The 26,715-nt window shown below is 44.3% G+C and overlaps 3 protein-coding genes across 3 annotated transcripts; 2 read left to right on the top strand and 1 right to left on the bottom strand.

Moving 5' to 3' along the window:
• Positions 1-3,871: 3,871 nt before the first annotated feature.
• LOC128706863 (CLIP domain-containing serine protease B4-like) lies at positions 3,872-5,642 on the top strand. The gene is made up of 5 exons (XM_053801806.1): positions 3,872-3,964; positions 4,024-4,401; positions 4,761-4,860; positions 4,933-5,240; positions 5,341-5,642. The coding sequence occupies exons 1-5, from the start codon at positions 3,895-3,897 to the stop codon at positions 5,640-5,642; spliced, it is 1,158 nt and encodes a 385-aa protein (XP_053657781.1). The 5' UTR covers positions 3,872-3,894.
• Positions 5,643-14,454: 8,812 nt separating this feature from the next.
• Positions 14,455-15,727, bottom strand: LOC128719942 (acidic fibroblast growth factor intracellular-binding protein). The gene is made up of 4 exons (XM_053813584.1): positions 15,637-15,727; positions 15,045-15,568; positions 14,849-14,982; positions 14,455-14,791 (listed from the first exon to the last, which is right to left on the bottom strand). Exons 1-4 carry the CDS (start codon positions 15,725-15,727, stop codon positions 14,455-14,457), a joined length of 1,086 nt encoding a protein of 361 aa, XP_053669559.1.
• A 1,089-nt stretch (positions 15,728-16,816) lies between these two features.
• On the top strand, positions 16,817-26,452 carry LOC128709220 (hemicentin-1-like). Its single transcript, XM_053804202.1, has 9 exons — positions 16,817-19,017; positions 19,104-19,219; positions 19,282-19,830; positions 19,907-20,874; positions 20,945-21,119; positions 21,636-22,629; positions 22,981-23,111; positions 23,197-24,417; positions 24,486-26,452. Exons 1-9 carry the CDS (start codon positions 16,817-16,819, stop codon positions 26,450-26,452), a joined length of 8,322 nt encoding a protein of 2,773 aa, XP_053660177.1.
• Positions 26,453-26,715: the final 263 nt, after the last annotated feature.

The following is a 26,715-nucleotide window of genomic DNA, read 5'->3' as shown; positions in this document are numbered from 1 at the left end:
CAACGTTGTACGGGGTTAGCGCTTGGCGTTACTTTCTGTCGCGTCAATCTACGGCCACCCAGTGTTTCATCTTCATCTTGCCCCCATTCACGTTCCTCCACCCATTAGTTGTTCGCACTTTTCACCCACATGCTTCGGTTAGATCAACCGGATCCGATCCTTCGCATGTTTGCAGTGCGTATGCTTGATTCAAAGGACGCCTAGCCGTATGTAGCGCAATTCTCGCTTAGTAAGGCTGTTCCTGAAGCATTGCGCCCAGTTATTTCCTTTGCTGCAAGCAACAAACGCTTTTTTCCCCCCTTCAGCTTATCACGTGATAGCGGAACTAGTGCGCGCGTCCTTGCGGCAGACAGCGGCTGGGGCAGCGACCGGGAACCAACAGGGATAATAAAACTTAATTTGACTCATAATCATGGAGCCGCTTTCCTCGCGCGGCTGCGTCTATTGCACACCGTTGCGGGGAGCCCGGGAGTTGGTAATTGGGCCGCCAAACATAAGCCAACGGGCACCGCATTTCATACCGAAGTATGCGTGATGAGGGATCGTTTGCAAAATTTTCCTTTTCCTAGTTGCTGGAAGCAATTGTCTGCTCGGTACAGAACAGCGGAAAATGGTCGGGCTGTAATGGCGTCGACGGAAGCGTTGAACAGTACCGTTTGACCTACCGGTTTGCCGCTGGAGAGCTTACTAACTTGGCCAAGATTGTGGCTTTGTAGAGCTTATTACATTATCTACACAGCAAGCAAAGCAAGCAAAGGAACAAAGCGAGGAAAATTGTGCATCCAAACCACAACCAGTTATTATTCATCCTTTTCCTTTTTAACCAATTCATTACCATTTCACCATCCGCTTTGTTGTGCGGTGGTTATAAAAAATAAGTTTCAAAGGGGAATGATTTTACTGAGCTATATTTAGATCAAGTTTTTACTATGATTAAGTTTCAAGTTACAATAAATTCTCTCTAAATAGCTAATTGAGTTACTACAGCATGATTTCCTCAAAAAGGTTTATGAGAGTTATCGCGTGGAGGAATGATGATTCATGAGAATAGGAGATTTAATCCAAGCTTTTGTTAGTTTTTTATAATTATTTTATTTATTTTCTATTTATGCTGAATGCCGTTTTGTGGAGCTATGTCGCAACTAACAAACAATTTTACAATCATTAGATTCATTAGTAGGCCATGCACAGTTTCTTCTACCAAACTGCATACTCCCGAGCATATAAGGTTAAGCTTTTCTTTAATACAATTATATCCGTTCATGATTAAACTATTGCAAATGTAAATGTGACGATAGGCATGTATCGAGAGAGGTTTCAGATTTTTCCATTCCATTCAAATTCTCTTTCAATAAAACAAAGCTGCTCAACAACACGAGATCGTCGATATAGAACCGCATTTAACGTGCTTAGTCGAATGAACTTTTAATGAACCGAGTGACCTGCGTTGCTGCTGCTGTGCAGACAGCCTTCAATTCAACCCTATCGACGACGAAGCACACTCGAAAGCTTCCCGGCCAGGAAATGGCTATTGCAAATGCATGCGGATGAGCGTACAAAATTACGTAAACCGACCAACCCTGCTACATCCGGACCTGGCAGCGAGCAAATTGGACCGACTTCCTCCATTACTCACTCCCTGCATCATCAACCTTCCGGTTTGGTTCCGCCTTACCGGGCACTGAAACTTCATCCCAGGCAACACGCTACAGCAGGTCTGTGCACCAGGCGACAATCTGGCGAATTGATCGAATTTCAATGAAACCAACATAAAACATCGCAGCAAAAACGAGGCTGATAGGATGGGTTTTGCATTAGATACATGTGGCGAAAAAAAAAATATGGACACATATATATATATCGGAAAAGCACACTACCGCTACTGCCGAGTATCGGCCGATGGGATAAGTTGAGATGTGATGATCTAAATATAACCAGCCCTGCGCTCCATCCAGGCGATAACGTTTATGGTCGCTTTAATTAAAGAGCTGAGCAAGCAAACGGGACACAAACCAGATCCGGTCCTTTTTTTTTTGTTTCACTCGGCAAATTGGTTTTCAATGGCAGAGACGATTAAATGAGTAGAAGGGAAATTAATTTTCTGCTATTCATGAAACATTTGATAAGTTTTCCGTACTTTTGCACAAAAAAACAGGTGCCAATGAATCATGAATACACCAGAACATTGTTACGACATGTGAAATTGTGAATATGTGGCTAATGATATGTTTGAGAGACGATGAAATTAGTTACTAAACTACAAAAAAATAATTTAAATTCCTCGATAATTCGATCATACGTTTTTATTTTCTATTTAATTATCGACTCATAAGTAGGCTCTTAGAGATACCCACCAGAGGGCCTGGTGTCTTGCCTCAAGTATTCTGCGGACTACAAAGGATGTAGGATGAGTAAGCATCGGCTCATAAAACAAATAATTAGTTATATTGACAATAAATATGAAGCTGCAGTGGTATATTTTTTCTTCTTCTTTTTTCAATTATTATTCGTCTTGGCGTAACAATCCACTAGGTCATGCCTGCCATACTTTTTGGTTTACTAGATTGAATTAACCATGTAGCCGAATAGTCACTACTTGCTACCACGAAGTCGAGTGTAATTATCAAAAATATACTAATAAGCTATAAGCAATAATTTCAGTACAGTTTGGTTACTTTGGTAGCTACTAATAAGCGACAGTACTGTTCTAATAAATCCATTTTGCACACCCATGTCGCATTGTTTGAAAAGCCACTGTTTTAATAAAATTTTTGATTTATTTAAATTTATTTAAAAAAAAAATACAGATATCTGCCATTAAGACTAAATATAGGGTTATTAAAACTAAACTTATAGATAACAACAACAACAAACTAAAAATATTACATTGGACATAGATCAATCCATGGCAAACATCAGATAATACGTTACGAGAGATTATTAGTAAGGAAAAACAAGAAAAGAATCAAAGAACTGAAGAAATAGACACCGGGTAGTACCAGGAGAGGTATTGAAATCAAAAAAGGAGGAGGCAAGGTTGAAGGCATTAAGCATGATATTTGAATTTGAAAGAATAAGTATCATATTTTCCCCATGTTTAGTTTTATTCGCACCTTCACGAATCAACCCCTCCGCCCTGCACACCACGCCACGATTAGCTGGTAATCAAAAGTGTAATCATTGTTAATGCGGCTCCGCAAAAAAGGTTTCCTTTTGCATTTGTTTGCAAAACGAGTGTTAGCAAAACATTCAACAAACTTGTGCCCATTATCAACAGGTCATGCAAAACAGTGACCAATTATTCGTCCGTCTTTAACTCGACATCCCATCCGGATGACAAAAAAAAAGCTCACAAGCTCCCCACACACACACAAGTCCCGCGAGAACCTGTTGGATGCGAATATGTGGTACAATCACAAACAATCCGCTTTCCAGTAGCGGCCAAAAGGAGAAAACAAAACAAAAGCCCCATTGGTATTTCCAATGTTTATTGCTTCTGATTATCATCGCGCCCGCTCATAACCGTTCCCGTGCGGTGGAATAACCATGTTATCAACAAAAAAAAACCTAGCGGTATTGTGTTTTGATGCAAAGTGGAAGACGTGCAGCACGAACGTGAATGCTGGCCGCTTCATTCAAACGTCCACGTACCGGCAAACTATGCAAAAGCATATCTCGTCAGCCGACAAGGGATCGGGATGTTTCGCTCGAGAATGACAGCGCGAGAAAACAGGTTTCGCCACTGGAAGCTGTCCGGCCAGAACCGGGATTGTAGATCGGCTGACGGCAACGCTACCGGTCAGTCGTTGGAACGCATCCAACCGCTTAGCAGGCCCATTGGTGGACGTCACAGTTTTTTGAGTGAGAACGATTCCGACTGTACAGCGCCGAACGATGGGAACGCCCGTGTGGAGTGTTTTAGTGCCGTGTTTCGTCGCGTGTCTGAACATCGCCGTCGCGCAGTGTGCGTACACGTTGCATTGCAAGTTTGCACGAGTGTGTTTATGTATCAAATTTCTTCAGATCTTTCCAGCTGTCAGGGTCCGGATGGCGAACAGGGCACCTGTGTGCTGGTGCGCGAATGTCCCTTTGCCCGTGCGTTGCTAACGAAGCCGAATCATTCGAACAATGACATACGCTATCTGGAAGCGATACGATGCGGGATGCTCGAAACCAAAGCACTTGTGTGTTGCAATGCTCCGAACATCACCAAAACGGATAAACCGGTTGAGGCGGAAACGATTGCCGAACTGGTCGAAAATCGGTTCAGCACACCGGAGGAGAAAAAAGGTTTGCTACCGACGGTGTGCGGTGTGGACACGTACCGAGGCCCGGTTCGGGGCGAGTTGGCTAGTCTGTTTCATTTTCCATGGAATGTCCTGATTCAACACCGAACGAAAGGTAAAACTCAATCCGCGTTCAACTCGATTGCCATCGATCAAAGAGCAAACGTTGAGTGCATTACACGGGAATATTCTAGTTGCTTTTTTCGCGTATAAATTAGTAACCGATTCATGCTATAGAAACTTCATTTTGTAAAATACCCATATTGATTTCGCTTTACGAGTTGGAGTGTGAGCAACGATTAATATTGCTAAAGCTAAAACACATTAGGAAAACTATCAACATTACATTAACCAAATTTTGAGATTTTCCAAGATCTATTTTCTCAAATCTTTGTAATTAACCAGAACTAAATAAACCTCTAAATGTTTTGGTTTTCCCCACGTTCGCCAACTTCACTCTCGTCACTCTTGCAGATGGTGAGAATCGTTTCCATTGCGGAGGATCTTTAATTAGTGAGCGATACGTAGTTACTGCGGCCCGCTGCATTATGGGAATTAAAAAAACCTGGACAATGTGAGTGATGATTGCGAGAATTGCCCTTCCGACCAGAAATAATAAACAACTACTGCCTTCCCTTCATTGCAGCGTGTCTGTGCGGGTAGGTGATTGGGATTTGCAAACCGATCCCGATTGTATCACGATTGCCAACAACAATGAGTGTGCCATTCCGGTTCAGGATATTGCCATCGAAAAAATTACCGTACCGTCCAACTACACCGGGACCGAATCACCGGCAGTGAAACAGGATCTCGCTCTGCTCCGTTTGGCACGGAAGGTGCAGTTCGATGAATCAGTCGCACCGATTTGTTTACCATTCCAAGCGGCATCGTGGACAAACTACAACCCCGAAAGTGACCATTTCTATGAAAGCGGCTGGGGTAAAACACCCGACGGTAGGTTAACGCTGGAGTTAATCAATCAAACATACGACGACAGTCGAACCAGTTGTGCCAGTTGATTAGTAACACGTTAACGTATTCCCCCATTCCACAGCTACTGGTGGTAGTGATAACAAATGGAACTATGCCTCGGTGGGAGTTTCGCGTGACGTTTGCCGTAGCCAGTACCCACACGCCAGCATCGATGGGGAAAACATTTGCGCGAAACCGGTGCGTGATCAGCACACATGTAGAAGAGATACGGGCGGCCCATTGATGCATTTACACACGGATGGTGCCTGGTATCTGGCGGGTGTTGTCAGCTTCCAGAAGGAATGTGCCATCACCGGGGAACCCGCAGTCTACACGAACGTGGCCGCATTTACCGATTGGATTGTTGACAATCTGGAACCGTAGGATTCCGTTGCTGATGGATGTGTACAGAGTGTAAAACACCCGGCGCATTGTTTGCTTTTCGTTTTAAATTGATTTAATTAAAACTTTTACAATTTCCGCACTGTTCGCAATGTATTACCAAGAAAGGCAGAATAAAAGCTATGAAAGTGTGCAAACAAATGTAAGCAGCCAAGAAATGTACGGTGCCACCTATATCTACCATTTTATTTACTCCAGAAAGGCCAATTTAAATATCGTTTACGATAGCGGTAGCGTTGCTCCTGTATGCCAGTCCACGGCCTCCGTTTGCCGTAGGCCGTCTTTAAATGCCAGTAACAATTTTACGACCCTACCATTTAAACCGTATCGTTAACCGTACAGTAGTTATCGGGCAAATCGAGACACGCATTCCAAAGCGCCGTACGCTTTGGAACTCCCGGCACCAGAAGCCCAGCCTTATCGGAAACTTCCGCTGCATTAGTCAATCTCTTGGGGTACAGCAAATTACGACTTCGCAACAGAACACCACGGCAGCTAGGTGCAGATTGTGCTGTAAAAGAAACCGAAACAGCACAGCGCACTTTTATCGTTTCATACATTCCACACTGAGTTATCGTTCACGGTGGAAACCGGACCCCCGTATTTAAACGATCCTTGGTCCAACGGTTTCTACCTGTTCACCACGAAACACCTGCACTGATCGGCCAACATTCACCCAACTAACGCAACAAAACTGGCGCATTTATCAGGAAGATTAATTTCCAGATACCGCGTAGATTTTACACACGCGGTGAATCCTGAAACGGAATGAGCGGTTTTCACTTTGTTTACTAGTGGCCCACTGCCTGATCGCAGATCGCGATGATCGTAAACATGTGATTTGTACCTCGCTACTGTTTCGGCCACTTACCAGAACGTACGCTCACCAGTGTGTGTGTGTGTGTATGTGTGGTATGCGGTTTGTTAGTATGCAGTCAATCACTTTGCATTAATTTTCACACGATTCTATTTCCAGCGCCCTACACCCGCAGTGGATGTATTTCTCATGCACGGGGCGCAATAAATTCCACTGCACACATTTTGACAGTGTGACACGTGCAATGGAAGCGGGTGTAATTTAATCGCACTATTATTCAATTGTAATGATTCATTTACTATTTTAGATCGAAACCACTGCACCACTAAAAATAAATTCTAGCAAAAAATTGTATTACGAAGTAGTGGCTTAAAATCCTTTTTTTATACTTAAATAGTTAACTTTCTTCATTTAATATTGAACAATAAAGTCTATTTCCATATCATTTGATACGAGCACAGAAAAAAGAAAACCGAATGCTCATTTTATGTACATATTGTGCCGTCTCAAGCATCAGTTTTCTAGATTCTCGTTCTAAACAACACATTAATTAAGAATCTTTGCCGCCGTCTCAAACTTACACCAACAATCTCGAAATGGGAGCTCTTTGAAATGAAGCAACAACTAATAAAATGCTCGCTAACCCGAAACCTCGAACCTTTGCGTGGTTGGTTCGGACTGCAATTCGGTCAAAAAGCATCCCCTAATCCGGTCCCAACCGAAAAAAAAGCCACCCAGCATGAGAAGTCGTCGCGCTGTTGAAAGATGTTGCGAGCAGAAGGTTAATATGAAACTGCCAAACGATTTAAACAAAATCTACCCACGGAATGAAACGAACGGTACGAAGAAACGTTGAAAGCGTTCGTCTGCCGTTGAAAGTTAAAACGTCTTGGTTTGGGCGAAAAACGAAAATCCGGGCCAGCAAACAAACTGTAAAACAGGGTCGACACTTGCCCGGTTGTGGTTTTTCCAAACCAGCGAAGAAGGCACATTCACGGCTTTTTTTTTTCAATAGAATCTAACCAACTTAACGCTGTTTTTTCGTGTGAGAAGGTGCCCTGCGTTCATAAGTAGCTTCCATTTTACTTGTTTTTTTTTCTTTTGTACCGCATTACTTTGCATTCTACTTCTAAATAAGGAAAATGCTTCAGGGCATTTGCTTGCTTACATTAGCCACGTATTAAGCATATTTTCCCAAAAAGAAACGGTCCCATCATATTGTTGGTAACCGGTATTGACAAACGCCTCCGGGCACATGTAAACTGTCAGCAGCTTACCAAAGTTTTTTTTCCGAAACCCTAAATGGGGAAAATGTTTTAAATTTTTCTCCCAAAACTTTTCGGTCACAACATTTTTGGGCCAACGCTCGGTCGCGGGTTCTGAGGAAGGACCCTGATAACACCGCTGCAAACGACCAGCGACAAACTTACACGGTGTGGTTTTGTTGTACGAAACAAGACAATTTCCTTCTGTTTCCCAACGGAATGTCACTAACTTCTCGCTAACATTATATCCCTTTGCAAACATAATCGTTGCAACTAGGCGAGTTGTGAGAAAATAAAGCACACACAACGCTGTGTGCTTGGCTGGTAAGGATTACGTGCGGCCATTTATCACACCTTTACCGGGTGGAGGAAAAAAAAACTTCTCCCCTAGCGCACCTTCGTAAATAACGCGAACACGTCCTCGCAATCCCGGAAGCATCCTATCAATCAGCGAGATTATCTCTCACTGTTTATACCCATTTCAATACACCACAATCGTGGAACGGTACGTATTTGCGCGCTTCAATAATCACTCAGCATGGAAGACGGCGATAAACCACCTGGTACCTACACTTCCGAACACCCCGGGAACGCCGTGAGTGTGAGTTGAGAAACAAAACTTTCACAGCACTTTCTTCACCACTCTGCACCACAGTGTCAGCTTTGTCACGCACGAGATACACGCGTACCGATGGAGGATAAAATGCGCGCACGATTCACGCGATCACTCACGGTCCGAGTTTGACGACGGAATGACGACGACTGTGATGACTTCGGTCTAGCGAACGACCAGACGCTCTTGGTCCCTGTATGCTCGACGATGGTGCGACCGCCCGTTTTGTCCGCACCTTTTCGGTTTCGCATCCGCTCACGCCCACGCACCCATAAACGCGCATTATTTCCATTCTCCAGGGACACGGTGAGGGAGGAGATGAGAGTCCCCACCCGTATCGCCTAGGATTACTAGCTTCGGGTTCGGCCGCTCGGCTGGTGCGACGTCGCACGCGATAAAATCAGCTTCGCAACAATCGACTGCTTGCGTGGCGTCCGAACCACCGAAGCACAGCGGGAGGATGCGAGTTGGGAAGACGCTGTTACAAGAATCAAACGGAGAAATCGTGTCGGACGCCTTGAAGGCGCCTTTCGAACGAAGCGATTAAAGACAAGCGTCCTCCAGTGTACGGGAAATGTGTTGTCCCTTCACAAACGATTAGGGTGCGAAAAAGAGAGTGCCATTGGACATAGTCTCTGTATGTCAGTGAGTGTGTGTGTGGCGACCGTAGACATGAGAAACATTCACGTTGCATCGGGAAAACAGTGGCAAAACCTCTCCCGAAATGTAATGCAACACAACCACAAGGGCTGATAGTAGGCCTTTCTTTTTACCGTTTCCACTTCGAACTCCCTATTGAAGAGTTACTAAAGATTTTCCCAAAATTTACCACATGAAGTTCGATTGTTTTATTCTCTTTCTCTGGCTGGTTCTTAAGATCACTAGGGTATGTTTGCCTGGTGAATAGCAATCGAGAAAGAATTTGCCAACCTAGATTGGCCAACGTTTCTCGCATACTTGATGTGAAGTGTATTGGTACAGTTATTGGGAAGTCTTTTGGATGTTGTTCGTAACAAATGAACAACACGTGATTCTCACTGTACCTACAGAGGTAGATGATGGTGTAAATTTAAAGGAGGTGTGTTTTGAAGTATATTTTTCCTATGCCGAGACCATATCGTACAATAATTTTATACAAAGTAAGTTGCCCATTCATGTTTACTGCTAAATAATGAGCAATTCAATGGAGACGCCTGGTGTTTGATAATGGAGACGCAAAACGCATGGGAATTATCAATTATTAGCATCATGGGCAACAAAACGAGACACATTTCAAAATCAAAATGAATTAAAAACTTTATACACTGTTTGATATAACTTAGTTGAAACAAAAGTTCATTATAATTACCATTCATTATCAAAAATTCCATTTCCATATGCTCTAGCCGCTCGTTACAAACACATCCGACAACTATCTGGTACGGGAGCAAAAGAAGATTTTTACAACGATTTTTCTACAATTTAACCACTCCACCCTTTCTGATGCGTGACACAAAACAACAACAAAAAAACACTCCCGATCGTGCAACAACCGCACTCACGAAACATGTCTGTATCACATACATCCGAAGCCACCGAAATCACCGAACCCGAATGTATCCGCTGCAAACGAGAGCGTTGATCGGTTTCAGTAGCTTATACATTCGGTTTGTTTGTGTCTGCTACTAACGTCGCTCGTAATGTTTCTGGGCTCTTGTTTTTGGGGCCGACCACTTCCCGGGTACTGAGACCTCGCCAAAACCAAACAGTTGCAAGCAAAGGACAACGACTCCTCGGTTCCATCTGGTGCATATCAACGTTCCGTCTGGGTGAGTAGGAGACGAATGCACAAACAGCTGACCCTCGGTGGTGGTACACGTTCCGTTTCGGCCAGCGTTTGCGTATTTGTTTTAAAATGTCGTCAAATCACGTGGTTTCCAAAATCCGATACTCTAGCGTGCAAAGAAATAAATCCAAAATAACATCTTTATTGAACGATTCATTGCTTTTATTCAAATGACATGTTTTACTACTACCACTGCTCTGTATCGCAGTGAAGGCACTTACAGACAAGCATGTACTTTTCCAGAATACTTATATAAGAGTATGTGGGAAAATCACTCTATGGTCTAGCAAAAGATGAAGGTCGTTCGAAGGTTACGCAACGCTATCGTTATCGCACCCTTCGCAGGGCTTGTCCCTTGTGTTCTGGAACAAGACACTAACAAAGAAAATACTTCCGGGAAATAAATAGTCCCTCCTCTTATGGCCAGAAAGGTTGCGGAAGAGTGATAGTAATGTTAATAGCATTTAATGTTAATTTCGATAACACAACACACTAAAGCAGTAACTTTCGATAGGAATGTTTTTCTTCCTATCCAATTAATTATCCTTATCCAATTCACAATCGATTACAAACACTAAAAACCTTAACCAACACAACGAACAAGCTGAAACAGCTGAAAGTTAAATACTTGGCATTGACATGTTTTTTTTCATTCAGGAAAACCCCCATATCGACGGGGTGTACCGTTCAAGAAAGCGTCCAGTTTCCATATATGCGTTGTGTAGTGGAACAAGAAACCAGAACAAAAGAAAAAAAAATACTATTCGAACTTCAGCACATGATACCAGCGCTATCAGCAGCTAGCATCGAATCAAAACAATCTTCATCGTTCAGTGCAGCTGGCCCATAACCGACATCGTGGAGTCCGTGCGTCTCTTTACATTTTCTTGCCCTTATTGCCCAGGGCATGCGAAGAGTTTCGACGAGTTTACAAACACTCTATACGGGTTAGAACAGTACCGAACACAGCGTTTCTTAGACAGCAGAAGAAGAGCCAGAAAAAACTGGACAATTTGCCGCTCTCTTCGGCTGTGGGGAAACAGAATGGCACTGTGATTGTTTTGCATAAACGGCTCAATTTGCTACGACTTGTACACCAAATAGATCGTAAAAACATGCGAAAACAATTAGCAAGATGGCGGTGAAAGTGGTTGGAGAATGTGCGCTTACAGATGTGCCTTTCAAGACGATTGGAGTATTATTTGAGGAAAAAAAGATCTCAAAACACTAGCAACGATTTTCATTTGATGGCGTTTTTTGCAAATTCGCTTTAACGCTTTGTTTAGCTTCACAGTCACAAATGTAATGGGTGTGGTTAAAACATTCAACATCCGACTGTTTCCCAAGACAGCACGGCGTTTTACGTGGTTTTTAATAAAAAGTTGCTAGAACACAATGTGAAAGTACTGGTAAATAAGATATCACATGACGGTACGCTACTTAAACTCATATGAATTATCTCCACGTTTACTTTAACAATGTTTAAATTTATTCTTGAACATAGAGTCACATAGCTTTCAATAGTGTTAATATTACTAAATCAAAAACATTGAACCAAAATTTGGTATAAAGTAATAAATTTTCAGAATACTTTATCCTAAGCTTGGATAAACGCATTATCCTCCAATCACGCTTAGCAACATCATTTGCCAGAGTTAAAACCCCTATTAACACTTTAACTCAATGTTAAAAATGTTACAAATAACTAAAATTAGATTTAAACAGATAATTTTCTTCTTTACAACGCATGCTTCAGATCGTTGCTATTGTATGCGGGTCTAAAACAACCTTACAAATTGTACAAGAAATCACAAATCGGTTAACAGAAAATATGAAAAATTAATTATAACCGTTACACCGCATTCTTACTGCATTATTGATCTGCATAGTCGAAAAAAACACACCTTAAGCTTAAACAATATCGATACAATTTAGAGAAAATGTTGTAGTAGTGTTATCATTTATATATCAAACAACTAGTAGAGCACATTTTGATAATAGTTCTTGCATAATTTGTCGGCCAAACAAGCAAGCTAACACCCGGTTAAGTTAGCAACAAAAAATGTGAAACGACTCTTAAACAAACCACAATTGTTGTATTACATCTAGACATTGTAAATCATAAAGAAGAACTTTAGTTAAGTAGCTGACAAGTTTATAAGATACAAATTTTGTTTGCTGACATTTTATTCCATTCCCGTCTTAAGCGAAAAAGATTACATAAATAGTTATTAAGCAAATATTTAACACATTTCCTAAAATAATTAGCTTCTACCGCAAGGCAACATAAAGAGATATTTCCGTAACAGACGCACACACACAAACATACACACCACAATGCTTTAATTCTATAAATTAGATTTCCGCAATATAGAAATTAAAGAAGAAAATCATACTCGTTTCCGGCTCCTCAGACAATGCAATTTAAACAGCGACCACAAAGGATGGTACAACAATGACCGTGTTCATTTCCCAGCTTTTTCGAACACCAACGAATGAAAAGCTAGCTGAGCTAAGTGCACAAATAAAAAGAATTGCACCATAACGCGTTGTCCTTAATGTGCTTGGTAGGAAGATTCTCCATCCTTCCGGTCATGCCGTACCTTTCCTTTCCATGCGCTTTCCATTCCATAAATCCATGCGCTATCCTAGGTGGATTGTGCATTACACACAGTCCTTTTGTTAAATATAGCATCGTTTGTTCATCCCCACCATTTAGCATTTAGCTAGCGCGCGGTTAGGGCAAGTAGTTTTCGTTTACTGTTTGTGTTCCCGGATTTCTACTCAAATGGTGCCATCAATCCGCGGTCCATTTAACGCAATGTAAACGTTGTTAATAAAGATGTGTTCGCTTGCTACCAAAATGGAACCATATTTTTATCTGTTGATATACCACTGTTTTGAATGTTTTCTTTCTAGGACATAGCTAACTTACTCTTGAGTTTAATCTGTGCTCGTAAAAGAACGACAGGGACTTACTTACTTACTTATCTGGCGCTACAACTGCCTCGCGGGCTTGACCTACTGCGTCCTCTAAACCGCATACGTCTCCTACCAAGCCATAATCCCGGCCTTTCTGGCGGACGTATCAACGCCACCACTCCAGCGCATTAAAATTACCAATTGTTTAGCTATCTCCATTCAATGTACCATATACCACAAGCCAGCCACCGTTGGATCGGTCATGTTCATACAGTGAAAGGAAGCGTAACACGTCCGTTTCAAACCGTAAGACTGAAGGCGTAAATGTGTAAATAAAAAAGGCTCTAATAAGAATTTGACAGCCATTAAGAATAAACCGCGAGGGGTTTGTACTCTTTACAGTAGTGATTGCAGTACCTATGCAATAAGTAAAATGTAAGTAAATTGTAAAATCGTATTGGAATGTTATACATAAAACTAGATATTCTAGTATTAGATTTTTTTTGTTTAGAAAATAATGTATTTTGAAGTAAGTAATTTGTAAAATCATATAGTTGAAGCAGGTGTATTGATGGCTTTTGAAATAAATCATTGTAATAGACACTACCTTTTCTTCAATGAATTAAATAAATCCTAAAATTTAATTCATTAAACAATTTCCATATATATCTCAAGGCAAATATTGTAATATCTCCATGAGCTCGTCTTACTGCACTTTATTACAGTAAAAATACAAAGCAAAGGAATGCTCGGTTTCTTGAGCGATCATTCATTGCTCTCATTCCATACCTACATCTAAATGATCCAATCACAAACAGAACGACTTGCTGATTGGAAGATGTTAGATTAGGAAAAAGGTAAATTAAGTTCCTAGACTTTGGTTTCTTTGTTCCTGGCCATTCTGCTTTCTTTGTTCGTTAGTTGAAAGGTTTTTTCTTTTTTTTAATAGAAATTAAGTGTCTAGACGAAAGCATGACTCTCAAATATAGCTATGAATTTACTCAACTAATAAGTAATAATTTGATATGATCGTATTTGATAAGGTTTAGGTAGCGTTTTAGTGTCGTTCAAACTCATATAACTTCAATACGCATAATTCTCTTTCAAATGTTGAAATAACTATTTTTTTGTTATCGAATCGAAACACTTTTATGCAAAGATCTTTGAGGGCAGAATTGGAACAAACTTATTATTTTGTTTTTATCTATTTATTTAATTGTTTATTATATTTAAAAACTTTACAGTAACAGCTATGGAAGCGATGGAGAGAATAAATGGTATGCTAATTTCTACATCTATCGCTATTGCATTTTCCCATGACTCGAAGTGCGTAATTCAGGTGGATACATGAATTACGAGTGGTACATTCGGAACAGGCATACATTTATGACTTGCATATAACGGTCCCACAGACACCGAATGTCCTGGTTGTCTCGCGGCACCTCCAAATCCAACACGCACTGTGTCATACACTGCATGAACATCTGTACTTGATCTCGAGTCCAACCGTTCTGCTTCCAAGGTTCAATCAACCGTTCCGTCATCTCAACAAACAACAGCCTTAGCTCTCGCGTTCGATGCAAATTGCACGCAATCATGATGATGGCCCGATAGTATGAGCGGAAATTGTTTTCCACCTCCTGGTACGCTCGCTCCAATAGGGTAGGTTTCAAACGCATCGATACCAAACTTTAAAAATCAACAAATCAATTAAATACTTAATTGCGTCCTTAGTCATTAACTTACTGCTTAATTTCCTTCTCCTTGTCCAATAAATACCGGATCTCGCGTAAGTCCAGCAGAAATTCTTTATCCATTTCGGTGTCCAAGTAATCTGCACCCGAATGTTGATAAGTATACGTCCAGAAAGTCATCAAGGCCTACAATTGAATCAAATGTTAAAAAATTATGCTTTTTCCGTGCGCGAAGCACATCAACCCACCTGTGCACATTCGTAAAAATCCTTAAAATTTAAATATTGCAGCTTTCGCTTGGTTGTTTCAAAGCGCAGACAGGCGATAAACACGACTGCCGCATATTTTTGTGCCAGTTCCTCCGGCAGTAAGAACTGTTGACGAATATTGCACGCCAAATTACCTTGCGTTTCTTCGACGGCTTTAAATATTCGTTTTACATTGTCAAATTGCCTTCTGCAAGACTTTAAGCGTACGCCCGTCTTGTCGGCTACCTCGTCCAAATCTTTACGGTTGCGTGCATTGAGCTTTTTGCCGAACAGTTCCCGTGCAACCGTATCGTCAAGTGAGTAATAACGTTCGATAAGCAGTGAACGGTCCTGGGGGCAAATCTGAAACGTGAGCTGCTCCGCCAACTTCGGAGGAGAGTGCAGAAATTTTTCCAACATTGCGTAAGTACGATAATGGTCCTGCACGTCCGACGCAATCAATTCGGGAGGAACGTCGGCGAATATGCCACCTTTCTGCTTCAGCAATGCTACCGCTTCCATGACTGAAACGAATCAAGCAATATGGAATGAGCAATCGAGACAGCACATCATTCACAGCTTTTCTACTCACATGTGTTACCTTCTACCCATAGTTGATAAATTTCTGCATCGATTATCGTATAATTACTGATGAAAACATCCACATTTACGTCTGTAAACATAGTGCTATGAGGATTTCTTTCAAGTTACAAAACTTACACGATTACAACTTCCGAAATATTTGCTATTTTGTTTTGATTTTGCGTGAATGTTGACAGCCGCTAACAGCTGCGCATGTGTGCGTGCGATGTTGAACGAAGAGAATACCCATGTAACAATTTTGTTACATCATACAGCAGTAGCAAAAACAAACGCTTCGTTTCGTTAAAATCAATTTTAAAATGCTCTTCGTTAAACGCAATTATTCAAACGCTATCCCGGGTGGTTCAAAATATATTAAAACATTAAAAAATAAAATGAAATGGTTTTAACAATCCATTATTGAAGCAATTCTATTTTAAACCACATCTGCACTCATGTTAAAATTGGAAATCATGTGAACAAATGATTTAATTATAAGAAATGTTGCATGAAAATATGCATCCGTTTTATCAAGCAATTGTTTTCGTACCCATACAGAGTTATCATTTGAAAATATCTTCCTACAGGAGACAACGCCATCTGTTGATGGGAATGGGTAACCAATTGCAATATTGGGAATGATTTTCATTTTTACACAAATTACTTCTAAACAAACTGTGTCATTGAAGGATGCAAACAAACAATAATGCAAACCTTCTTTCTCCGGATCCATTTCACAGTACTCACACATGCAAAAGCGCTCCATTTCTACTTGTATAGATTACTGATTACCGCTTGGTGATCAGTGATCTCTGGTTCGTATGAATGAACATTCAAATCAGAACATTATTCCTTCGGTTACTTCGATCCAGTGCGCACGTACTTGTTCGGTTGATCAAACATAGATCTTATTATAGGGATTGTTTAGTAACGTTTTTGCTGTAGCCCGTAGTGAATGTTCAATACAACATAAGATCAATCGAATGCCGTTTACAATTTCAGTCGCCATTTTCCGGTGCTGAGTGCAGTGAATATCGTTCTTTGTGCAGTAGAAAGTGATCATTCAAAGGAAACCTAGTTCAATAACCGTTCACCATCAATCAGTGAATAATGTGTAATAATATCAAGTGCAATTCGTAGAAAAATATTAGCATACAATTTCATCGCTTGGCAGGAAGTATTAGACGTGAATGAAAATTATTATGCAAAAAGACGTCTTTATTCTTGCGATCATCTTGGGCTGCTGTGCAGTTGTTGCTGGCAAAACACAGCACGAGCTTGATAACGATGAACTGTGGGATCGCTTGCTGAAACGAAAACTACACGAAACCAAAACAAATGTCCACGGTGAAGGCACCCAAGAATCCGCTGGTGGATTTGCCGAACCAATGGCACTTCGTGGCGATCAGCCTCCTCCGGACGATGGTGGGGATGAGAGCGGTTTAATCAGTACTATCAGCTACGACCACGCTGACAGTGAGCTCATTGATGCTGATAATGCGGAACTGTCCGATGGGCTTGATCTATTGCTCACGTTCAATGGAAGCACACCGTCAAAGGTCGTCTTCACACCGACAGACCCTCCCGGCACCGCAGATGACGCCTGGGCAGATGCTTCCGATGACGTCGAAACACTCATAGCGATCGATCCAGACCTCGTCAATAACGATGACGTGCTGGACGGAAGTGGGGAGGACTTGCTTCCACAGGCTGATGACCCATTGCTATTTGATAAAGAAATTGTGAACATTCTACGGAAGCGCCCAGAGTCACGCGAGATCCTCGACCTATTTGGACTGGCGGTTACAAAGCCTCCGAACAACAACACAGACCCGAACAATCCGGAAGCGATCAAAGAGCAGTTTAGAAATATGCTTACTCTTCCTTTGGACAAGAGGAAATATTATCATCCACTTCCGGCGATTGCTGAAGAGGAAGAGCAGAATCGTGCTAAACCTGCGTCACTTCTAGCCGACGGACGTAGTTTGCCACGTCTATCGAATGTCCTACTGCCAGATCTAAACCGAACGCTCGTCAAACATCGGGAGGCTCTGTTGCCACCGAAGGATGGGCAACGAAGTTTGGTGATAGTGTTCGATGCTACCGGATCCATGCTGGATGATCTGCAACAGCTACGAGATGCGGCCAGATTAATAATTGCCGAAATCACGCAACGCGACAGCAATCCAATCTTCAACTACATCTTCGTCCCATTCCGAGATCCACACGTTGGGCCTCGACTGGTAACACGCAATAAGGACGAACTGCTGAACGCACTCGACAACCTGCAGATCATCGGTGGAGGCGATTGTCCGGAGGCAGCGCTAGAAGCCATATCCAGTGCCATCGAGGCGGCAATGCCCAATTCGTTCGTATACGTGTTTACCGATGCGACGGCAAAAGATTTCCGGCTCGATCAACGTGTGATGCAGCTTGTCCAGAAGAAGCAAACTCCAATCACATTCCTGCTGACAGGTTTTTGCGATGGAAAATCTACCCCAGGCTATCAGGTGATGAACAACATTGCCGCCGCTAGTAATGGTCAGGTGTTTGATCTGAGAAAGGATCAGATCGAGGAAGTGCTGCTTGCCATACGCAACACAATGGACATCGATCACGTGCCACTGAAAGCGATCGATTCGGACGGTCCTAAGCAACACGACATCGATCTCAACGTGGACAGTACGTTGAGAGAGTTCAGCGTTAGTGTTGCCGGTGTTAAGCCAACGATTGAGATTCTTGATCCACAGCACGAACCGTACAACAGGACGCGTGACGTTCTAAATCTGGAGAACATACGCGTAGTGAATGTGGCCGATCCCAGTCCCGGCAAGTGGAACATTAAGGCGACGTCCAACTCTTCGCACTCTGTGCGGCTTTCCGGTTTGAGTGAAGTGCAGTTCAGGTTTGGATTTTCCCTCCTCGAGCCGCAAGATTCAGTGAGTCTCTCGCACCAGCCAGTTCTCAACCAGGCGAACTATCTAGCAATTGAACCTACATATCCGCAGCTAATCAAAACCCTCGAATCCGTTACGATTGCGTCCCACAATGTCGGCACACCCGGTGGTGCAAACTTTAATTTTACACTGCCACTCAAGCTGGTACCGGGCACCGTAGCACTGTACCGCACCGACACGTTTCACGCACCTCGTCAACAGTTCAAACTGACCATCAATGGGAAGAATGCCGATGAAGAAACGCTTCAACGATTGCTTTCGACGGCCATGCAAGCGATCGAACAAACACCGCCAGAAGTGACTGTGGGTTATGAACAGTTGCTGGAACTGATCGAAGGTGACACATTCAAGCTGGATTGTCGCATTCAGTCCCCTTTTCCGGTACTAACCACCTGGGTAAAGGGCAACAAGGAGTTGGTTGAGAAAAAATTCGAGTAAGATAACAGTTTCATATACTGCACAAAATAAAAAAAACATTCACTGCGCGATTCATAATGTCTGATCTTAATTATTATTTCAGACAATCCAATGTATTATCGCTGCGCTTGGCCAACGTGTCCACTGTGGACACTGGAAACTATACTTGCTTTGCTAAAAACAGTATCGGTGAAGATAAAAAAACGGTCTTCATACGAGGTAAGCACAGACAACCGCTGCAAGTTCACGTTAAATAATTCGTCTACAATTCCGTCCTCCAGTTACCGCCCTGCAAAAGCCCACGATGCGTCTCCTGCCCAAACATACAACCGCCATGGAACGGGAACCCTTTATTGCACTTCGATGTATTTTGGAGCCTGCTGATGGTATGGCAGAAATTCATTGGACACACAATTCGAAGCAACTGACGATGGCTAGTGGGAAACCGTATCTAGAGCTCATGAACATCGACAAAACCCACGCGGGCAATTACAGCTGTTACGCGGACATTAATGGACAGCGTGTATCCAGCGAGCCTAGTACGGTGGTGGTCGAATATGCACCCAAGATAGCCGCACCCAGTATGGGGCTGGTTAAAGAGTACGGCACGGAAGTTACTCTGGAGTGTATGATCGATGCCATGCCCCTACCGGAATACCATTGGCACTATCAAACGCTGGATCAGGCCGGTGAGCCGGAGGTATACGAATCCACCGACAGTACGATAAGCTTCGTAATGACCCCAGAGCATTCCGGGTTGTATGTGTGCGAGGGTAAAAATGTGTACGGCTTTGGCCAGCAACACTTTATCGTCGAGGGAGCTGCAAATGGTAAGAATGACTTTAGCAAATAACAGTTTTTTTTATAGGACATACTCGTAAATAGTTCTCGTCATCTGATATATAGCGGCCCCTGTCATCAAGAAACCTGCGGAAACGACCGTGTATGTCGCTCCCGGATCCTCGATCACGCTCGACTGTGTATGCGAACTTTGCCAACCGCTCAATGAATACATCTGGACGAGCCAGCAGGGTACTTTCGAGAGCAGTCCGGAAGAAACGATCGACAACGTTCGTGTGGTGCTCGATAACGACCAGTCCCGTAATGCCGTCCGGTATCGGCTTACCATTGACGACTTCCGTCCCCAAAACGTGGCCAGCTACACTTGCATCTTTTCCAATCAACATGGAGCCGATGCTATGATCCTTCAGCTGCGCATGATGGTGCTACCCGAAATTGACACACTGCTGGTCGATGGTGAAACGGTGATAACCGGTACAAAGCTGTACAAAAAACAGGGCCAAGCTCATGCACTCAGTTGCGAGGTAGCAGGACTACCGGAACCCACTGTACAATGGTTACTAAATGGGAAGCTAATCACAGTTGACGATGCCGATCTTTTGCGATTCGAACACGACAACAAAACCATTATCTTTCACGAACCCTTCGGGGCAGCGGTGCAGGGAATCTACGAATGTGTCGCCAGCAATCCTCTCGGACACGTATCATCTGCTGTGGAACTTTTGGTAGGCAATGCCCCTGAAGCGTCACCAGCAACCAAGCAGATCGAGACAAAAGTAGGCAATCAAATCAAGCTGCCATGCACGATCCAAGGCAACCCGCAACCCACAATCCGCTGGGAACCGGAAGACATATTTGATGATCCTACTCTGAGCGAGCAAGAATTGCGTGTTTCTTATAGCAATGCAGGACTTTATCGTTGTACAGGAGAGAACGAGTTTGGCACGGCTGAACAAAGCTTAACGCTCATGACGTTCGGAGCACCGGAGGTGAAGGGTCCACTAGATCTATCGCTACAGTTCGGTGCTAATCAGGACGTACTTCTGGATTGCAATGGATGGGGAATACCTGAAGTAAGTTCCTCCGAAGCCCTAACTTTGAAGATATACAATTCATTTTAGACCTTCGTTTTATTCTCCACAGCCAACAGTTCACTGGAAATTTAACGACACGCCGCTCGAGCTAGCACCAAACATGCGGATATCGCACGAAGGCCTTCACATTTCCAACGTCACTTTTTCACACAACGGAGTCTACAGTTGCGTGCTGGAGAACGAGCATGGATCGTTGCAAAAAATTCAATACGTTACCGTGCGTGGTAAGTACATGCAAACTTCTGCGTGATGACCTCCTTCGTCTTTCTTGCCAGATCTCCACCATCTCCTTATCTTGTGGGCATGGAGCTAAAGTAGGGCGTTCTTGGTGCCGATAGCAGTATCTTCTCCAGTGGTACACCAACAAAGCGTCCTATCTCACCACTAGATGTTACTGGACGTTTCGGCCATCCATCGGGCGCTCGCCAAATCGGCTTTTGCTGCCAGTGGCAGCTACAGCATTGTTTCTGTGTCTCTTCGAACCGTTCTCTGGATACACACTCTGCTTTGATACGTTCGCGGTACCACAGATCCTGCTGGTAGAATGTCGGTAGTTTCATGGTCGTATTTTTTGTTTGATTTTTCAACTACCACTCTCTCGAGCTGGGAAACTTCCTCCAATTAGGATCGAAGATGCAACGATTGCTTTGATTGACAGTAATCCTGGCGCATTTTTCCTCCATTGACACTAGTGGTATCTTGGATCATTGCAAACCGATCGTTTTTTTTCTGTTCTTCAGATGCTCCGAAAATTACATCATCCCTTGAACCACGCGTCACCCTGCTGCCAAATGATACAGTTCGATATGAATGCTCCGGAACCGGAAGTCCATCGCCCAAATCGTACTGGATCTTCAACGGAACGGTACTCACCGAAGAACCATTTCTTTATTTAGCGTACGGTAACGCATCTACAGGCACATACACTTGCCAGCTCGAAAACTCCGAAGGAACGGAACGACAAAACATGTTTGTGAACGTGTTGAGACCACCGCAACGGGTGACTGGGATGAACTATACCGACAGCCTTACGCCACTGAAATTACGCGTCGATGACCCACTAGTTCTTCTGTGTCCCTTCGAAAACTTTAACAGCCTTCTCTGGCAGCTGAACGAGCGTAATCTGGACGAGTACTTCGATCTGACCGATGTGAAGTTGAAGGAAAACTTGCTCATCGTGGATCATATACGATCGCGCCATCAAGGAACGTACACCTGCGTGGTGAAGAATCGTGCCGGAACCGATCGGCAGTCGTTCGTGGTTGGAGTCTTAACACCACCGACTATCCACCGCAACCATCCGGAAGCGTTGAGTGATGAATATGGCACTGTTGCCGAGGATTGGAACAGTCCGTGGGTGACGGATAGACCGGTGGACAGTGCGGTGGAAGTGAACTTGCTCTCCGGTGAAACGTTGCAGCTGCTCTGCCAAGCGAGCGGATCTCCCGAACCTAACGTTTACTGGAACCGTGGTGCCGACATGGCCAGGATCGTGTCACAAACGTTCAATCTGACCATTCCGAATGTGGCAATCCATCATAGCGATCTGTACACGTGTGTGGCAGAGAATGAGCTGGGCAAATCGACCCAGGTTTATCGGCTCGATGTCATGACATCGCCACAATTTTATGACGAACCGGTACAGTCGATCGAAGTGTTCGTAGGTGATGATCTTCAACTGGACTGCGAGATGCAGTCGAATCCACCCGCTTCTTATCAGTGGCTAAAAGAAGAGTACGTACAATTTGCAAACCTATTCATTTCGCACATTTGTAGTGTTGCGCTAATTGAATCTTATGAGAAGCGTCATTCATATGAATCTTTAGTGAGGAGTCATTCAAATTAAGAGTCGACTCTCTGAAAGATTCACGAATCCTCAGCGCAGTGGGGGATCTAGTCCCTTGGTACGACCATTTTTGGCAACTGAAGTTTTCATTGATGGGAGATTTGAGGATTCATGAATCTTTGAAATAGAGATTCAGACTCATTCATTTAGTTCAAAGGTTGCTTCCGATTCATGTAGCTGAATCAGATTCATCCAACACTTCATATTTGCTATTTATGTCACTTGCCCATTTTTTGTAGCGTTGCCATTGAAGAATTCAATACGATACTGGAGTTTGTAAATATTCAACCGCAAGACACCGGAACGTACCACTGCGAGGCAGAGAATATTTTCGGACATAACAAAAAATCCTACAAAGTGTTAGTCTACCGTGAGTATCCGGCCTTTGAAACATTTATTTTTCCTTCGCGTCACTCTGACTAACCTTTTTTTTGTGCTCATTTACCCCGCATAAGAACCGGCGGAAATAACGAAATTCACTTCCAATCAAACGCTCCTGGCGGGAAACAACATCGAGCTGGACTGTGAGGCAACGGGCAACCCTATTCCGGTTGTAAGCATCATTCATCGGGGTGAGGTATTGGCCTCTACCGCCGATCTTGAAGCACCCGCCATGGAAATCGATCGACCGTATCGCGTCAAGAACAATTTCTACAAGAGTCTCCAGCTGTACAGCTTCTCTGCCGTGCGTACTGCCCCGTTCGAAATTCGATTCGCTTTGCGCCAGCCGAAGGCCACCCTGATGGACAAGGGCAAATATTTGTGCATGGCACAAAATGCAATCGGTTTCGATGAGCGTCTTGCACGGCTAGACGTTATGGTGTCACCGTACGTGCACGTGGACAAACTCAAAATGGGCGAGCAAACAATTCGTCTGCTGGAAGGATTGCCGCTGTTCCTGTTTTGTCCCATCGAAGGCACACCGAAGCCTACGATTGGTTGGTATCGGAACGGTATACGACTGAAGAACACCGTCAGCACTTTGTTCCTACCCGCCGTGCAGTTACGCGATGCCGGTTCGTACATTTGTTACGGGGAAAACCCGGTCGGTAAGACGGAACTCCAGTTCGAGGTGGACGTGCTGGTTCCACCGTCGATCATAAACACCGTACTGTACGGGGAACACTACCTGTCTGCGGATCAACCGGATCAGGAAGAGATTGCTCTGCTGGCGGGCGAAACAGTTTCACTCGACTGCTCCAGCCTGGGCCATCCCGTACCGGTGGTACACTGGATGAAGGTGGACTATTTGGACGAGCGTGCAAACGTGCTGCTCCCCACGCAGGAACCCATTATCGAACTGTACAACATCAGTGATACCGTCACGTACTCGTGCTTCGTCAACAATACGGCCGGTTCCGTACAGAAGCTTTTCCATCTCGTTGTGCAAGCGGCACCGAGATGGAAATCCGGCCCGGAGTACGAGTACGAACAGCGGGTATCGTTACATCACAGTCTGGATTTGACATGCGAAACTAGCGGCTCACCGGACGCTTCCGTCATCTGGTTTAAAGACGGACTACAGCTGAGCAAACATGACGAGGGCTTCTTCTTCGGTGCTAATGGACAAACGTTACGCCTTCTGGCAGCCAAGCTGACGGATGCGGGTATCTTCCTGTGTGTGGCGGGCAATGCACTTGGTCAAATCAGCAGAGAGTTCCACGTGACGATTGATGGTGAGTAATCCCGTGTAGGGTCCTTTTCTATGTCTAATTGTATGGTTCATGTAAAAAAAAATCCACAGTTCCCGTAAGCTGGTCGCCTTGGGGTGCCTGGTCAGCGTGTAGCGCTACCTGTGGCGGCGGTACACAGTTCCGATCCCGCATTTGTCTACTTGTGAACGGTTCTCCCGCCCACGGTGATCGGTTCAACTGTGTCGGTGAGAACGTGGAGATCAAACCCTGCGAACTGTTGCCATGCCCCGTGAACGGTGGCTGGGGAAAATGGGGCAGCTGGAGCAACTGTACGCTTGACTGTGTGTCCGAGTACAGCGGAGTCCGGTCGATCCGGCATCGAAGGCGCGCTTGCGACTCACCGGCACCATCGCTCGGCGGTAAACTGTGCATTGGCGAGGAGTACGAAGAGGAACCATGCCACGTCCAGTACTGCCCGATCGATGGTGGCTGGACCGGGTGGTCTGACTGGACGGGTTGTAACGAGCCGTGTGGGTTTGGGCGCAATATACGATTTAGAAGCTGCTCCAACCCCGTTCCGCGCCACAGTGGACGTCCGTGCGAGGGGGAAGAAAGTGAGGTTAAAACGTGCAAACTGCAAGAATGCCACGTAGACGGTGGTTGGTCCGAATGGTCCCGATGGTCACAGTGTAGCAAATCGTGCGGCAAGGGCATTAAGAGCCGCAAGCGGTACTGCAACAACCCGACACCGAAAGCAGGCGGAAAGCCTTGCGCGGGAGAAAACATAGAGCACACCCAATGCAGCACGAAACGTTGCCAAAATGATGCGCTGCTGAAGACGGGAAATACGAAGAAAAATTTCACCCCGCTACTGACCTACGAAACACAGTATGCAAACAACGACCGTCGCCCATTAGCGTCGAACGATTTCGACAGTTCGGAGTACGACGACAGGGATTCGGAGCATGATCAAAACGTGAAGGTGCTGCATAACTATCAGTACGCTGAAGTGCCGCCGGTGGAGTACGTTGACATTTCGGAGCCTGCTCCCAATCCCGGTGTGCTCAGCATCACGGTGAAGATGATGAACTCGATCCGTCTTTCGAATGATACGACTGATTTCAGCTTAAACTTTGGCAATCCAGCAATTGGCTTGCAGCCGACTATAAGCTGCACGGAAGGATTCGTCTACAATGCGTCGCTCGGTGGTTGCAGCGACGTGGACGAATGTGCCAACGGTGTGTGCAAGCTGGCTGGACAGATCTGCATTAATACGGTGGGCAGTTTCGAGTGTGACTGCATCCAAGGCTATCGCCCGGTGGTGTACGAAACCGGCCAGCAAGACGGTTCCATCGCGCAGGAAATGCAGTGCGTCGATATAAACGAATGTCGCGAGAAAACGCACGAATGTTCACACTACTGCACAAACATTCCTGGCAGCTATGAATGCTTCTGCCCCGATCGATACCTCCTTGCGAAGGATGGCAAAACTTGTACAATCAAGCGAAAGCGCAACGAACCGGTACGCATGATACCGCGCTGTCTGGAAGGTTACCAGTGGGACGATGGCCATTGCCAAGACATTGACGAATGCGCGCTGCAAGCGGACGAATGCGGTGACAGTTTTTCCTGTGTTAACACCCGCGGTGGGTACATCTGCGTACCGGCGGACTGTCCTCCAGAGTATGAGCTGGACGGCGCGGAGGAGATGTGCGTTATGAACTGCACCCACGGTCGACATCTTTGCCCGGATGGTGCTACCGTTGGTCAAACCATTTCACACACCATCATTACGCTAGATCGCTTCCTTCCAAGACAATCCCTTGCGGTTGTTTCCATTCCTGCCGCCCAGCATGCGATCGACGTTGAAACCAAATTCGCTTTCCGTGATCGGCGATACGGGCACATTTTCTCGCTGGAAACAATGCGCAAGACATCGGGCGCGGTACGTTTGTACGCCAATCGAAAGCTGCAGCGTGGAACGCTTTATAAGCTGAACCTGGTTGCCAAATCATCTAGAAGACGGCGTCTGGAGTTTGTGCATAATTTCGTAGTCCACGTGTACTGGATGGAATAGAATGTTAGCAACGATCGTACGACAAGCGAATCAACGATCAGATACCCATCGGATAGGACGGAAAGAGGATCAAGCATTAATTTAAACTCATTATCACATTCGCTTAATAGAAGGTTGATATAATGGCAGTGCATCAACAAAGGGCCTAGAAACATAGTGAAACCCGTCGGTCGAATTAGAATGAACGGAGCAGGGTAATAGTTATAGCGTAGGAAAATTTATTTTTAGATACTTCCTGTCAAACTGTAACTGAACAGATAAAT

This window comes from Anopheles marshallii, chromosome 2 (genome assembly GCF_943734725.1).
Source record: "Anopheles marshallii chromosome 2, idAnoMarsDA_429_01, whole genome shotgun sequence".
In the NCBI taxonomy this organism is placed as follows: Eukaryota; Metazoa; Arthropoda; class Insecta; order Diptera; family Culicidae; genus Anopheles; species Anopheles marshallii.
Note: the sequence above shows the minus strand (reverse complement) of the source record. Positions and strands in the feature narration are given on the sequence as shown.

Coding starts and splice junctions, on each gene's coding strand:
- LOC128706863 (XM_053801806.1), top strand. CDS start 3,895: ATGGGAACGCCCGTGTGGAGTGTTTTAGTGCCGTGTTTCGTCGCGTGT. Junction 3,965..4,023: donor GAACATCGCCGTCGCGCAGT/GTGCGTACACGT, acceptor AAATTTCTTCAG/ATCTTTCCAGCTGTCAGGGT. Junction 4,402..4,760: donor GATTCAACACCGAACGAAAG/GTAAAACTCAAT, acceptor TCACTCTTGCAG/ATGGTGAGAATCGTTTCCAT.
- LOC128719942 (XM_053813584.1), bottom strand. CDS start 15,727: ATGTTTACAGACGTAAATGTGGATGTTTTCATCAGTAATTATACGATA. Junction 14,983..15,044: donor ATTTTTACGAATGTGCACAG/GTGGGTTGATGT, acceptor ATTCAATTGTAG/GCCTTGATGACTTTCTGGAC. Junction 14,792..14,848: donor AAGGAGAAGGAAATTAAGCA/GTAAGTTAATGA, acceptor TGATTTTTAAAG/TTTGGTATCGATGCGTTTGA.
- LOC128709220 (XM_053804202.1), top strand. CDS start 16,817: ATGAAAATTATTATGCAAAAAGACGTCTTTATTCTTGCGATCATCTTG. Junction 19,220..19,281: donor AAAAACGGTCTTCATACGAG/GTAAGCACAGAC, acceptor TCCGTCCTCCAG/TTACCGCCCTGCAAAAGCCC. Junction 23,112..23,196: donor CTACAAAGTGTTAGTCTACC/GTGAGTATCCGG, acceptor ACCCCGCATAAG/AACCGGCGGAAATAACGAAA.